Source organism: Scyliorhinus torazame, chromosome 26, assembly GCF_047496885.1.
Source record: "Scyliorhinus torazame isolate Kashiwa2021f chromosome 26, sScyTor2.1, whole genome shotgun sequence".
NCBI lineage: Eukaryota > Metazoa > Chordata > Chondrichthyes > Carcharhiniformes > Scyliorhinidae > Scyliorhinus > Scyliorhinus torazame.
This window is the reverse complement of record NC_092732.1, coordinates 33,244,460-33,257,973: the sequence shown is the minus strand read 5'-3', so window position 1 is coordinate 33,257,973 and position 13,514 is coordinate 33,244,460. Positions and strand designations below refer to the sequence as shown.

The 13,514-nt window shown below is 53.0% G+C and overlaps 1 protein-coding gene across 2 annotated transcripts in view; it reads right to left on the bottom strand.

Moving 5' to 3' along the window:
* The window catches only part of LOC140402948 (aquaporin-3-like), a 32,745-nt gene extending 22,577 nt beyond the window's left edge, over positions 1-10,168 (bottom strand). Inside the window, exons 1-3 of one of the 2 annotated variants that reach the window (XM_072490592.1) lie at positions 9,695-10,168; positions 9,373-9,573; positions 5,384-5,510 (exon numbers count right to left, since the gene is read on the bottom strand). In XM_072490592.1, the coding sequence (XP_072346693.1) occupies positions 5,384-5,510; positions 9,373-9,480 (235 nt within the window). In that variant the 5' untranslated portion in view covers positions 9,481-9,573; positions 9,695-10,168. The remainder of the gene's footprint in view (positions 1-5,383; positions 5,511-9,372; positions 9,574-9,694) is intronic. The other variant, XM_072490591.1, reaches the window with a different exon arrangement.
* Between the last annotated feature and the right edge of the window lie 3,346 nt (positions 10,169-13,514).

The following is a 13,514-nucleotide window of genomic DNA, read 5'->3' as shown; positions in this document are numbered from 1 at the left end:
CCTGGTCCACTCACTTTGATGCAACAGTCAAGAAACCCCAACAACATCTCGACTTCCTACGGAAGCTAAAGAAATTCGGCGTGTCTGCATCGACTCTCTCAAACCTCTCCAGATGTGCGATAGAGAGCATCCTATCGGGCTGCGTCACAGCTGGTACGGCAACTGCTCGGCCCAAGATCGCAAGAAACTGCAGAGTGTGGTCAACTCAGCCCAGCGCATCACACAAGCTCGCCACCCCCACATCGATTCTGTCTACACCTCCCGCTGCCTCAGGCAGGCAGGCGGCATTGTCAGAGACCCCTCCCACCCAGGCTATGCCCTCTTCCAGACCCTTCCATCAGGCAGAAGGTACAGAAGTCTGAAGACCCGCACATCCAGACACAGGAACGGCTTCTTCCCCACAGCTACCAGACTCCTCAACGACTCCCCCCTTGGACTGATCTGTTCCTTGTAAGAACACTATTCACGACGCCCTATGCTGCTCTTGCTCATGTATTTGCTTTGATTGGCCCCTTGTTCCGCACTGTAACCAATCACTGTTTGTCGATGTGCCATTTGTCAATGTTCTCTGTCGATTATTCTTTTGGCGACTCTGTACGTACTGTGTACGTTCCCTCGGCCGCAGAGAAATACTTTTCACTGTACTTCGGTACGGGTGACAATAAATCAAATCAATCAGGATGTCTTATTGACGTTGTACAAGACATTGGTAAGACCACACATGGAGTACGATGTTCAGTTCTGGTCATCCTATTACACAAAGGATATTGTTAAACTAGAAAGAGGGCAGAAGAGATTTACAAGGCTGCTACCAGGACTTGATGGACTGAGTTATAAGGAGAGGCTGAATAGGCTGGGACTTTTTTCCCTGGAGCGTGGGAGGGTTAGGGGTAACTTATAGAGGTCTATAAAATAATGAGGGGCACAGATAAGGTAGATAGTCGACATCTTTTCCCAAAGGTTGTCATGGGCCAGGGTTTAGAGAACCCCAAAGTGTATCATGGAGTTCCCCTGACCCACAGCGTTTACTAGATTGTGGTCTGGGGAGCACACGGCCCACTCTCCAGGTGTGGGACAGCAGAAATGGAAAAGTATTTCTTGAAGCAAAACAATGTTTATTCTATGAACTCTAGTTAACTTTTTTAAAACATACAGTGAACATCATAGCACCCATCAATTCAAATACAACCCCCAAAGAATACAACACTAAGTAATCCTTTAAGCTTTCCTTTTAACATCCATACGACTTTAAAACAAAACTTTTATCAGAAGCACATCAGGTTAAAGTCACGACTGAGAACATTTATAATTCTGAATTCACCAAATGATCAAGAGATAGTCTTTTGATGGCAGAGGGAACAGCAGTACGCCTGCCTGGTCTGGCTTCAGCTCCAACACTGAAAAACAAAACTAAAAACACACCATGCAGCAAACAGCCTAAAACGAAAGTAAGAAGCTGACAGACAGCCAAGCTCCACCCACACTCTGACATCAATGCGGTAGTAAACACCCATTTCTTAAAGGTACTCTCACTACAGATATTTATATACACACCCATTTATAAACACCCATTTCTTAAAGGTACTCTCACATGACAGGTAGAGGTGTCTAGAAGTAGAGGGCATAGGTTGAAGGTGACACATCCTAATCAAAAAGTCCCAAAAAAATGTTGTTTCTGCAAAATGCCTAGTCTCACAGCTCCTCCCATTAATGACATCATCTTATGAAGCTGAATTCCAATTAACTCCATAGAGAACACCCTTTAATCCAAACAATATTGCATGGGCCCAAGCTTTTATGATGCCTTCATTACACCCCTGGTTCCCAAAACCTTTCAAACCAGATTCTTTCAATACCTGCCCACAGCAGTCACACACACAAACACAAGCTTTTAACCCTGAATGCACCGAATAGATTTAATATAATATATCGGAAATTCATTCATACATTAATCACAAGGTAAATTAAACTGTATTTTGCCCCGAGCCACAGAAAGAGGTATGAGGGTAAGATGATGAAAGCTCTAGTCAAAGAGGTCAGTAATGAGGAGCGTCTCATAGGAGGAGAGAGAGAGCCGGAAACAGCGAGACAGCGACAGACAGAGGGAAAGACAGAGAGAGGGAGATGGAGAGATAGAGAGAGAGGGAGAGGCAGAGAGAGAGAGAGAGAGAGGGAGAGAGAGACAGAGAGGGAGACAGAGAGAGAAAGACAGAGCGCGAGAGAGAGAGACAGAGACAGAGAGAGAGAGAGAAACAGAGGGAGAGACAGACAGAGATAGAGAGAGGGAGACAGTGAGAGAGACAGAGAGAGAGAGACAGATAGAGAGGAGGTGTAGGGGCTGGAGGAGGTTACAGAGATAGGGAGGAGGTTTCAGAGTTATGGAGATTCCAGTCTGTAACTCACTCCCGGGTATCTGTTATTCTATATATAAACCACCCCGAACCCCTTGATTAGATTACAGTCTGTAACTCACTCCCGGGAATCTGCTTTTCTATATATAAACCACCCCGAACCCCTCGATTAGATTCCAGTCTGTAACTCACTCCCGGGTATCTGTTATTCGATATATAAACCACCCCGAAACCCTCGATTAGATTCCAGTCTGTAACTCACTCCCGGGTATCTGTTATTCTCTATATAAACCACCCCAAACCCCTCGATTAGATTCCAGTCTGTAACTCACTCCCGGGTGTCTGTTATTCTATATATAAACCTCCCCGAACCCCTCGATTAGATTCCAGCCTGTAACTCACTCCCGGGTATCTGTTATTCTATATATAAACCACCCTGAACCCCTCGATTAGATTCCAGTCTGTAACTCACTCCTGGGTATCTGTTATTCGAGATATAAACCACCCCGAACCCCTCGATTAGATTCCAGTCTGTAACTCACTCCCGGGTATCTGTTATTCTATATATAAACCACCCCAAACCCCTCGATTAGATTCCAGTCTGTAACTCACTCCCGGGTATCTGTGATTCTATATATAAACCACCCCGAACCCCTCGATTAGATTCCAGTCTGTAACTCACTCCCGGGTATCTGTTATTCTATATATAAACCACCCTGAACCCCTCGATTAGATTCCAGTCTGTAACTCACTCCCGTGTATCTGTTATTCTGTATATAAACCACACCCGAACCCCTCTATTAGATTCCAGTCTGTAACTCACTCCCGGGTATCTGTTATTCTGTATATAAACCACCCCAACCCCTCGATTAGATTCCAGTCTGTATCTCACTCCCGGGTATCTGTTATTCTGTATTTAAACAACCCCGATCCCCTCGATTAGATTCCAGTCTGTAACTCACTCCCAGGTATCTGTTATTCTGTATTAAAACCACCCCGAACCCCTCGAATAGATTCCAGTCTGTAACTCACTCCCGGGTATCTGTTATTCTGTATTTAAACCACCCCGAACCCCTCGAATAGATTCCAGTCTGTAACTCACTCCCGGGTATCTGTTATTCTATATATAAACCACCCTGAACCCCTCGATTAGATTCCAGTCTGTAACTCACTCCCGGGTATCTGTTATTCTGCATTTAAACCACCCCGAACCCCTCGATTAGATTCCAGTCTGTAACTAACTCCCGGGTATCTGTTATTCTGTATTTAAACCACCCCGATCCCCTCGAATAGATTGCAGTCTGTAACTGACTCCCGGGTATCTGTTATTCTATATATAAACCACCCCAAACCCCTCGATTAGATTCCAGTCTGTAACTCACTCCCGGGTGTCTGTTATTCTGTATATAAACCACCCCGAACCCCTCGATTAGTTTCCAGTCTGTAACTCACTCCCGGGTATCTGTTATTCTATATATAAACCACCCCAAACCCCTCGATTAGATTCCAGTCTGTAACTCACTCCCGGGTGTCTGTTATTCTGTATATAAACCACCCCGAACCCCTCGATTAGTTTCCAGTCTGTAACTCACTCCCGGGTATCTGTAATTCTATATATAAACCACCCCAAACCCCTCGATTAGTTTCCAGTCTGTAACTCACTCCCGGGTGTCTGTTATTCTGTATATAAACCACCCCGAACCCCTCGATTAGTTTCCAGTCTGTAACTCACTCCTGGGTATCTGTTATTCGAGATATAAACCACCCCGAACCCGTCGATTAAATTCCAGTCTGTAACTCACTTCCGGGTATCTGTTATTCTATATATAAACCTCCCCGAACCCCTCGAATAGATTCCAGTCTGTAACTCACTCCCGGGTATGTGTTATTCTATATATAAACCACCCCGAACCCCTCGATTAGATTCCAGTCAGTAACTCACTCCCGGGTATCTGTTATTCTATATATAAACCACCCCGAACCCCTCGATTAGATTCCAGTCTGTAACTCACTCCCGGGTATCTGTTATTCTATATATAAACCACCCCGAACCCCTCAATTAGATTCCAGTCAGTAACTCACTCCCGGGTATCTGTTATTCTATATATAAACCACCCCGAACCCCTCGATTAGATTCCAGTCTGTAACTCACTCCCGGGTCTCTGTTATTCTATCTATAAACCACCCCGAACCCCTCGATTAGATTCCAGTCAGTAACTCACTCCCGGGTATCTGTTATTCTATATATAAACCACCCCGAACCCCTCACTTAGATTCCAGTCAGTAACTCACTCCCGGGTATCTGTTATTCTATATATAAACCACCCCGAACCCCTCGATTAGATTCCAGTCTGTAACTCACTCCCGGGTATCTGTTATTCTATATATAAACCACCCCGAACCCCTCGATTAGATTCCAGTCTGTAACTCACTCCCGGGTATCTGTTATTCTATATATAAACCTCCCCGAACCCCTCGATTAGATTCCAGTCTGTAACTCACTCCCGGGTATCTGTTATTCTATATATAAACCACCCTGAACCCCTCGATTAGATTCCAGTCTGTAACTCACTCCCGGGTATCTGTTATTCTATATATAAACCACCCCGAACCCCTCGATTAGATTCCAGTCTGTAACTCACTCCCGGGTATCTGTTATTCTATATATAAACCACCCCGAATCCCTCGATTAGATTCCAGTCTGTAACTCACTCCCGGGTATCTGTAATTCTATGTATAAACCACCCTGAACCCCTCGATTAGATTCCAGTCTGTAACTCACTCCCGGGGATCTGTTATTCTATATATAAACCACCCGAACCCCTCGATTAGATTCCAGTCTGTAACTCACTCCCAGGTATCTGTTATTCTATATATAAACCACCCCGAACCCCTCGATTAGATTCCAGTCTGTAACTCACTCCCGGGTATCTGTTATTCTATATATAAACCACCCCGAACCCCTCGATTAGATTCCAGTCTGTAAATCTCCGTCAGTTCCGATTATATTGCTCAGCCTTTCTGAGACTGACCTGAGATGCCACCAGCGATGTAGATACCGAACGTGGCGCCCAGTCCGAAGCCCAGGTTGACGGAGAGGAATTCCCCACGGGTAGTGTTGCTGACCACCATCTGTGCCACGGCCCCGCACCCGAACAGCTGGGGGGGAGAGGGTTGGGGGGGAAGGTAACAGGGCTGAGCGAAACAAAGGATTCCAGCAAGGATCGACACGCACCTCTCGAGAATCTTTCACCTGTCCGAACATCGAATATCCTTCTTTTCATCCCATTTAGTCCAGGACAAAGCAGCCCCGCTCGATCGACACGCTAATCACCGGCATTCACTCCCCCGCCCCCCCCCAACGCACAGCGGCAGCCGTGTGCATCGTCTGCAAGACGCACCGCGGCCACTCGCCTTCGACAGCACCTTCCCAACCCGCCACCTCTATCATCTAGAAGGACGAGGGGGGGCAGCAGGCACACGGGGGACAACCCCCCCACCTGCAAGTTCCCCCCCTCCGAGCCGCTCGCCATCCCGACTCGGGAATACATCGGCCGTTCCTTCCCTGTGGCCGGGGTCAGAATCCCGGGACTCCCTCCCTAACAGCACGGTGCGTGCACCTACACCACACGGGACTGCGGCGGGTTCAAGATGGCGGCTCGCCCACCCACCTTCCCGAGGGGCAATTAGGGATGGGCAGCGAAGAACTTCTAAAGTGGAAATCTAGCAGCCCTGCGTGTAGAGCAAGATCCCAAACACTGCGGAGTGAAAACGATGGAGACAGTGCGGCGCTCCCTCAGTACTGACCCTCTGACAGTGTGGCACTCCCTCAGTACTGACCCTCTGACAGTGCGGCGCTCCCTCAGCACTGACCCTCTGACAGTGCGGCACTCCCTCAGTACTGACCCTCCGACAGTGCGGCGCTCCCTCAGTACTGACCCTCCCACAGTGCGGCGCTCCCTCAGTACTGACCCTCCGACAGTGCGGCACTCCCTCAGTACTGACCCTCCCACAGTGCGGCGCTCCCTCAGTACTGACCCTCCCACAGTGCGGCGCTCCCTCAGTACTGACCCTCCGACAGTGCGGCGCTCCCTCAGTACTGACCCTCCCACAGTGTGGCGCTCCCTCAGTACTGACCCTCCCACAGTGCGGCGCTCCCTCAGTACTGACCCTCCCACAGTGCGGCGCTCCCTCAGTACTGACCCTCCCACAGTGTGGCGCTCCCTCAGTACTGACCCTCCCACAGTGCGGCGCTCCCTCAGTACTGACCCTCCCACAGTGTGGCGCTCCCTCAGTACTGACCCTCCCACAGTGCGGCGCTCCCTCAGAACTGACCCTCCCACAGTGCGGCGCTCCCTCAGTACTGACCCTCCCACAGTGCGGCGCTCCCTCAGTACTGACCCTCCCACAGTGCGGTGCTCCCTCAGTACTGACCCTCCCACAGTGCGGCGCTCCCTCAGTACTGACCCTCTGACAGTGCGGCGCTCCCTCAGTACTGACCCTCTGACAGTGCGGCGCTCCCTCAGTACTAACCCTCCCACAGTGCGGCACTCCCTCAGTACTGACCCTCCCACAGTGCAGCGCTCCCTCAGTACTGACCCTCCCACAGTGCGGCGCTCCCTCAGTACTGATCCTCCCACAGTGCGGCGCTCCCTCAGTACTGATCCTCCCACAGTGCGGCCCTCCCTCAGCACTGACCCTCTGACAGTGCGGCACTCCCTCAGTACTGACCCTCCCACAGTGCGGCCCTCCCTCAGTACTGACCCTCCCACAGTGCCGCGCTCCCTCAGTACTGACCCTCTGACAGTGCGGCACTCCCTCAGTACTGACCCTCCAATAGTGCGCAGCTCCCTCAGTACTGACCCTCTGACAGTGCGGCGCTCCCTCAGTACTGACCCTCCCACAGTGCGGCCCTCCCTCAGTACTGACGCTCTGACAGTGCGGCGCTCCCTCAGTACTGATCCTCCCACAGTGCGGCGCTCCCTCAGTACTGACCCTCCACAGTGCGGCGCTCCCTCAGTACTGACCCTCCACAGTGCGGCGCTCCCTCAGTACTGACCCTCTGACAGTGCGGCACTCCTTCAGTACTGACCCTCTGACAGTGCGGCACTCCCTCAGTACTGACCCTCCGACAGTGCGGAGCTCCCTCAGTACTGACCCACCCACAGTGCGGCACTCCCTCAGTACTGACCCTCCGACAGTGCGGCACTCCCTCAGTACTGACCCTCCCACAGTGCGGCAATCCCTCAGTACTGACCCTCTGACAGTGCGGCACTCCCTCAGCACTGACCCTCCGACAGTGCAGCGCTCCCTCAGTACTGACCCTCTGACAGTGCGGCACTCCCTCAGCACTGACCCTCCCACAGTGCGGCAATCCCTCAGTACTGGCCCTCTGACAGTGCGGCGCTCCCTCAGTACTGACCCTCTGACAGTGCGGCACTCCCTCAGTACTGACCCTCCCACAGTGCGGCACTCCCTCAGTACTGACCCTCTGACAGTGCGGCGCTCCCTCAGCACTGACCCTCTGACAGTGCAGCACTCCCTCAGTACTGACCCTCCCACAGTGCGGCGCTCCCTCAGTACTGACCCTCTGACAGTGCGACGCTCCCTCAGTACTGACCCTCTGACAGTGCGGCACTCCCTCAGTACTCACCCTCTGACAGTGCGGTACTCCCTCAGCACTGACCCTCCCACAGTGCGGCGCTCCCTCAGCACTGACCCTCCCACAGTGCGGCATTCCCTCTGTACTTACCCTCTGACAGTGCGGCACTCCCTCAGTACTGACCCTCTGACAGTGCGGCGCTCCCTCAGTACTGACCCTCTGACAGTGCGGCGCTCCCTCAGTACTGACCCTCCCACAGTGCGGCACTCCCTCAGTACTGACCCTCCCACAGTGCGATGCTCCCTCAGTACTGACCCTCCCACAGCGCGACGCTCCCTCTGTAATGACCCTCCCAAGTGCGGCGTCCCTCAGTACTGACACTACCACAGTGCGGCGCTCCCTCAGCACTGACCCTCCTTCAGTGCGGCGCTCCCTCAGTACTGACCCTCCCACAGTGCGGCACTCCCTCAGCACTGACCCTCTGACAGTGCGTCTCTCCCTCAGCACTGACCCTCCCACAGTGCGGCGCTCCCTCAGTACTGACCCTCTGACAGTGCGGCACTCCCTCAGTGCTGACCCTCCCACAGTCCGGCGCTCCCTCAGTACTGACCCTCCGACACTGCGGAGCTCCCTCAGCACTGACCGTCTGACAGTGCGGCGCTCCCTCAGCACTGACCCTCTGACAGTGCGGCACTCCCTCAGTACTGACCCTCCCACAGTGCGGCGCTCCCTCAGTACTGACCCTCCCACAGTGCGGCGCTCCCTCAGTGCTGACCCTCCCACAGTGCGGCGCTCCCTCAGTCCTGACCCTCCCACAGTGCGGCACTCCCTCAGTACTGACCCTCTGACAGTGCGGCGCTCCCTCAGTACTGACCCTCCCACAGTGCGGTGCTCCCTCAGTACTGACCCTCTGACAGTGCGGCGCTCCCTCAGTACTGACCCTCCCACAGTGCGGCGCTCCCTCAGTGCTGACCCTCCCACAGTGCGGCGCTCCCTCAGTCCTGACCCTCCCACAGTGCGGCACTCCCTCAGTACTGACCCTCTGACAGTGCGGCGCTCCCTCAGTACTGACCCTCCCACAGTGCGGCACTCCCTCAGTACTGACCCTCTGACAGTGCGGCACTCCCTCAGTACTGACCCTCTGACAGTGCGGCACTCCCTCAGTACTGACCCTCCCACAGTGCGGCACTCCCTCAGTACTGCATCTGAGTGTGTGAGCCCGGATTTTGGAACTCGCGTTGTCGTGGTCTCGTGTCCGCTGCATTCTGACACGGAGGTTGGCGGACAGATGTCGAGGGGTGGGGGGGATTAGCTAACGGCACATGAGGAGAAGCGGGATAAAGTTTGGCCTGGCGTGCTCTGATAGTGAACGCAGCTCTCCAATGGTCACATTAAATTGGGAAGAGAAACTCCACTTACGATCAGCATGCACACCCCCAGAAACTCAGCCAAGCATTCGCGAAAGAGACGGTTCCTCAGCTGCAGAGCATTGTGCACCGTCTGTGCTATTGCTGCAGCTCTCCCCATCCTCGCGCTGCTCCGCGGTCTCTATCGCCACCTCCGGAACCTTCCCGTCTGGCAATCCACTCCTGAACGTCCCGTGGGCGGGAAGAGCGGTGTCTGGGGGCAAGGGAAAAAAATTACGTTTCAAAAACCGAGTATTCGTTCCACGCGCCTTATCTTCTGTTGCTAATGATTTGTTGTGAGAAGAACGTGTGCCGATCTCTCTCCGAGCTCCGACCTGTGCCGGGTGTCCGAAGCGTTCTGACAGGCACTGGAAGGTGTCAATGAGGGCGGAGATCTGTCCCACTTTCCACTCCCCGCCAGCTTTATAAATCCTCTCTCCGCCCCGTGTAATGAGTCAGGGCTGCCCGGTTCGACGGTGAAAGGTTCAACAGGTCTCGTCTCACCACCCACTTGTCTCAAAAGGAACAGATTGTTCTCGTTGTTTTCCTACCGCACGGACGATAACATCAGCAACATGTCAATCTTCCCCAATAAACACTCTCTCTCTCTCTCTCCCTCGCTCTCTCCCACTCTCGCTCTCTCTCTCTCGCTCTCTCCCACCCACTCTCTCTCTCTCTCTCGCTCTCACCCACTCTCACTCTCTCTCGCTCGCTCTCTCCTACTCTCGCTCTCTCTCGCTCTCTCCCACTCTCGCTCTCTCTCTCTCGCTCTCTCCCACTCTAACTCTCTCTCTCACTCTCGCTCTCTCCCACTCTCGCTCTCTCTCTCTCGCTCTCTCCCACTCTCGCTCTCTCTCTCGCTCGCTCTCTCCCACTCTCTCTCTCTCTCGCTCTCACACTCTCTCTCTCTCTCTCGCTCTCTCCCACTCTCACTCTCTCTCGCTCTCTCTCTCTCGCTCTCTCCCACTCTCACTCTCTCTCGCTCTCTCTCTCTCGCTCTCTCTCACTCTCATTCTCACTCTCTCCCACTCTCACTCTCTCTCTCACTCTCGCTCTCTCCCACTCTCTCTCTCTCTCTCTCTCTCGAACCTCCCACTCTCTTTCGCTCGCTCTCTCCCACTCTCGCTCTCTCTCTCTCGCTCTCTCCCACTCTCACTCTCTCTCACTCTCTCTCGCTCTCTCCCACTCTCACTCTCTCTCTCACTCTCGCTCTCTCTCTCACTCTCGCTCTCTCCCACTCTCACTCTCTCTCTCTCACTCTCGCTCTCTCCCACTCACACTTTCTCTCTCTCTCTCGCTCTCTCCCACTCTCACTCTCTCTCTCACTCTCGCTCTCTCCCACTCTCACTCTCTCTCTCTCGCGCTCTCTCCCACTCTCACTCTCTCCCACTCTCACTCTCTCCCACTCTCACACTCTCTCTCGCACACTCTCTCTCACACACTCTCACGCTATCTCTCTCTCTCTCACTCTCACACTCTCACACTCTCTCTCTCACACAGTCTCTCTCACACACTCTCACGCTATCTCTCTCTCTCTCACTCTCCCACTCTCCCACACTCTCTCTCCGACAGTCTCTCTCACACACTCTCACGCTATCTCTCGCTCTCTCTCTCCCACTCTCTCACACTCTCTCTCTCACACACTCTCACTCTCTCTCTCTCTCTCTCTCACTCTCTCCCACTCTCACACTCTCTCTCGCACACTCTCTCTCACACACTCTCACGCTATCTCTCTCTCTCTCACTCTCACACTCTCACACTCTCTCTCTCACAGTCTCTCTCACACACTCTCACGCTATCTCTCTCTCTCTCACTCTCCCACTCTCCCACACTCTCTCTCCGACAGTCTCTCTCACACACTCTCACGCTATCTCTCGCTCTCTCTCTCCCACTCTCTCACACTCTCTCTCTCACACACTCTCACTCTCTCTCTCTCTCTCTCTCCCACTCTCACTCTCTCTCACACTCTGACTCACACACTCTCACGCTATCTCTCTCTCTCACTCTCCCACTCTCTCACACTCTCTCTCACACAGTCTCTCTCACACTCTCACTCTCTCTCCCTCTCGCTCTCTCCCACTCTCACTCTCTCTCTCTCACTCTCGCTCTCTCGCACTCTCACTCTCTCTCTCCCACTCTCACACTCTCTCTCACACACTCTCTCTCACACTCTCTCTCATTCTCTCACACAATCTCTCTCACTCTCTCTGCCAGATTCTCTCTCTCACACTCTCTCTCACACACTCTCTCTCACACACTCTCACGCTATCTCTCTCTCTCTCACTCTCCCACTCTCTCACACTCTCTCTCTCTCTCTCTCTCGCTCTCTCCCACTCTCACTCTCTCTCTCTCTCTCTCACTCTCCCACTCTCACACTCTCTCTCTCACACAGTCTCTCTCACACACTCTCACGCTATCTCTCTCTCTCTCACTCTCCCACTCTCCCACACTCTCTCTCCGACAGTCTCTCTCACACACTCTCACGCTATCTCTCGCTCTCTCTCTCCCACTCTCTCACACTCTCTCTCTCACACTCTCCCTCTCATTCTCTCACACCATCTCTCTCACTCTCTCTGCCAGACTCTCTCTCTCGCACACTCTCGCTCACACACTCTCACGCTATCTCTCTCTCTCTCACTCTCCGACTTTCTCCCACTCTCTATCTCACTGCTAATGATTTGTTGTGAGAAGAACGTGTGCCGATCTCTCTCCGAGCTCCGACCTGTGCCGGGTGTCCGAAGCGTTCTGACAGGCACTGGAAGGTGTCAATGAGGGCGGAGATCTGTCCCACTTTCCACTCCCCGCCAGCTTTATAAATCCTCTCTCCGCCCCGTGTAATGAATCAGGGCTGCCCGGTTCGACGGTGAAAGGTTCAACAGGTCTCGTCTCACCACCCACTTGTCTCAAAAGGAACAGATTGTTCTCGTTGTTTTCCTACCGCACGGACGATAACATCAGCAACATGTCAATCTTCCCCAATAAACACTCTCTCTCTCTCTCTCCCTCGCTCTCTCCCACTCTCGCTCTCTCTCTCTCTCTCACTCTCTCCCACTCTAACTCTCTCTCTCACTCTCGCTCTCTCCCACTCTCGCTCGCTCTCTCCCACTCTCACTCTCGCTCTCTCTCTCGCTCTCTCCCACTCTAACTCTCTCTCTCACTCTCGCTCTCTCCCACTCTCGCTCTCTCTCGCTCGCTCTCTCCCACTCTCACTCTCTCTCTCTCTCGCTCTCTCCCACTCTCGCTCTCTTTCTCTCGCTCTCTCCCACTCTCACTCTCTCTCTCACTCTCGCTCTCTCCCACTCTCACTCTCTCTCTCGCTCTCTCCCACTCTCACTCTCTCTCTCTCGCTCTCTTCCACTCTCACTCTCTCTCTCTCACTCTCGCTCTCTCCCACTCTCACTCTCTCCCACTCTCACACTCTCTCTCGCACACTCTCTCTCACACACTCTCACACTATCTCTCTCTCTCTCACTCTCCCACTCTCTCACAGTCTCTCTCTCTCACACAGTCTTTCTCACACACTCTCACTCTCTCTCTCTCCCTCGCTCTCTCCCACTCTCACTCTCTCTCTCACTCTCGCTCTCTCCCACTCTCACTCTCTCTCCCTCCCACTCTCACACTCTCTCTCACACACTCTCTCTCACACTCTCTCTCACACACTCTCACGCTATCTCTCTCTCTCACTCTCCCACTCTCTCAAACTCTCTCACACAGTCTCTCTCACACTCTCACTCTCTCTCTCTCTCACTCTCTCCCACTCTCACTCTCTCTTTCTCATTCTCGCTCTCTCACACTCTCCCTCTCTCTCCCTCTCGCTCTCTCCCACTCTCACTCTCTCTCTCTCACTCTCGCTCTCTCGCATTCTCACTCTCTCTCTCCCACTCTCACACTCTCTCTCACACACTCTCTCTCACACTCTCTCTCATTCTCTCACACAATCTCTCTCACTCTCTCTGCCAGACTCTCTCTCTCACACAGTCTCTCTCACACACTCTCACGCTATCTCTCTCTCTCTCATTCTCCCACTCTCTCCCATTCTCTCACACTCTCTCTCTCACACAGTCTCTCTCACACTCTCACTCTCTCTCACTCTCGCTCTCTCCCACTCTCACTCTCTCTCTCACTCTCGCTCTCTCCCACTCTCACTCTCTCTCC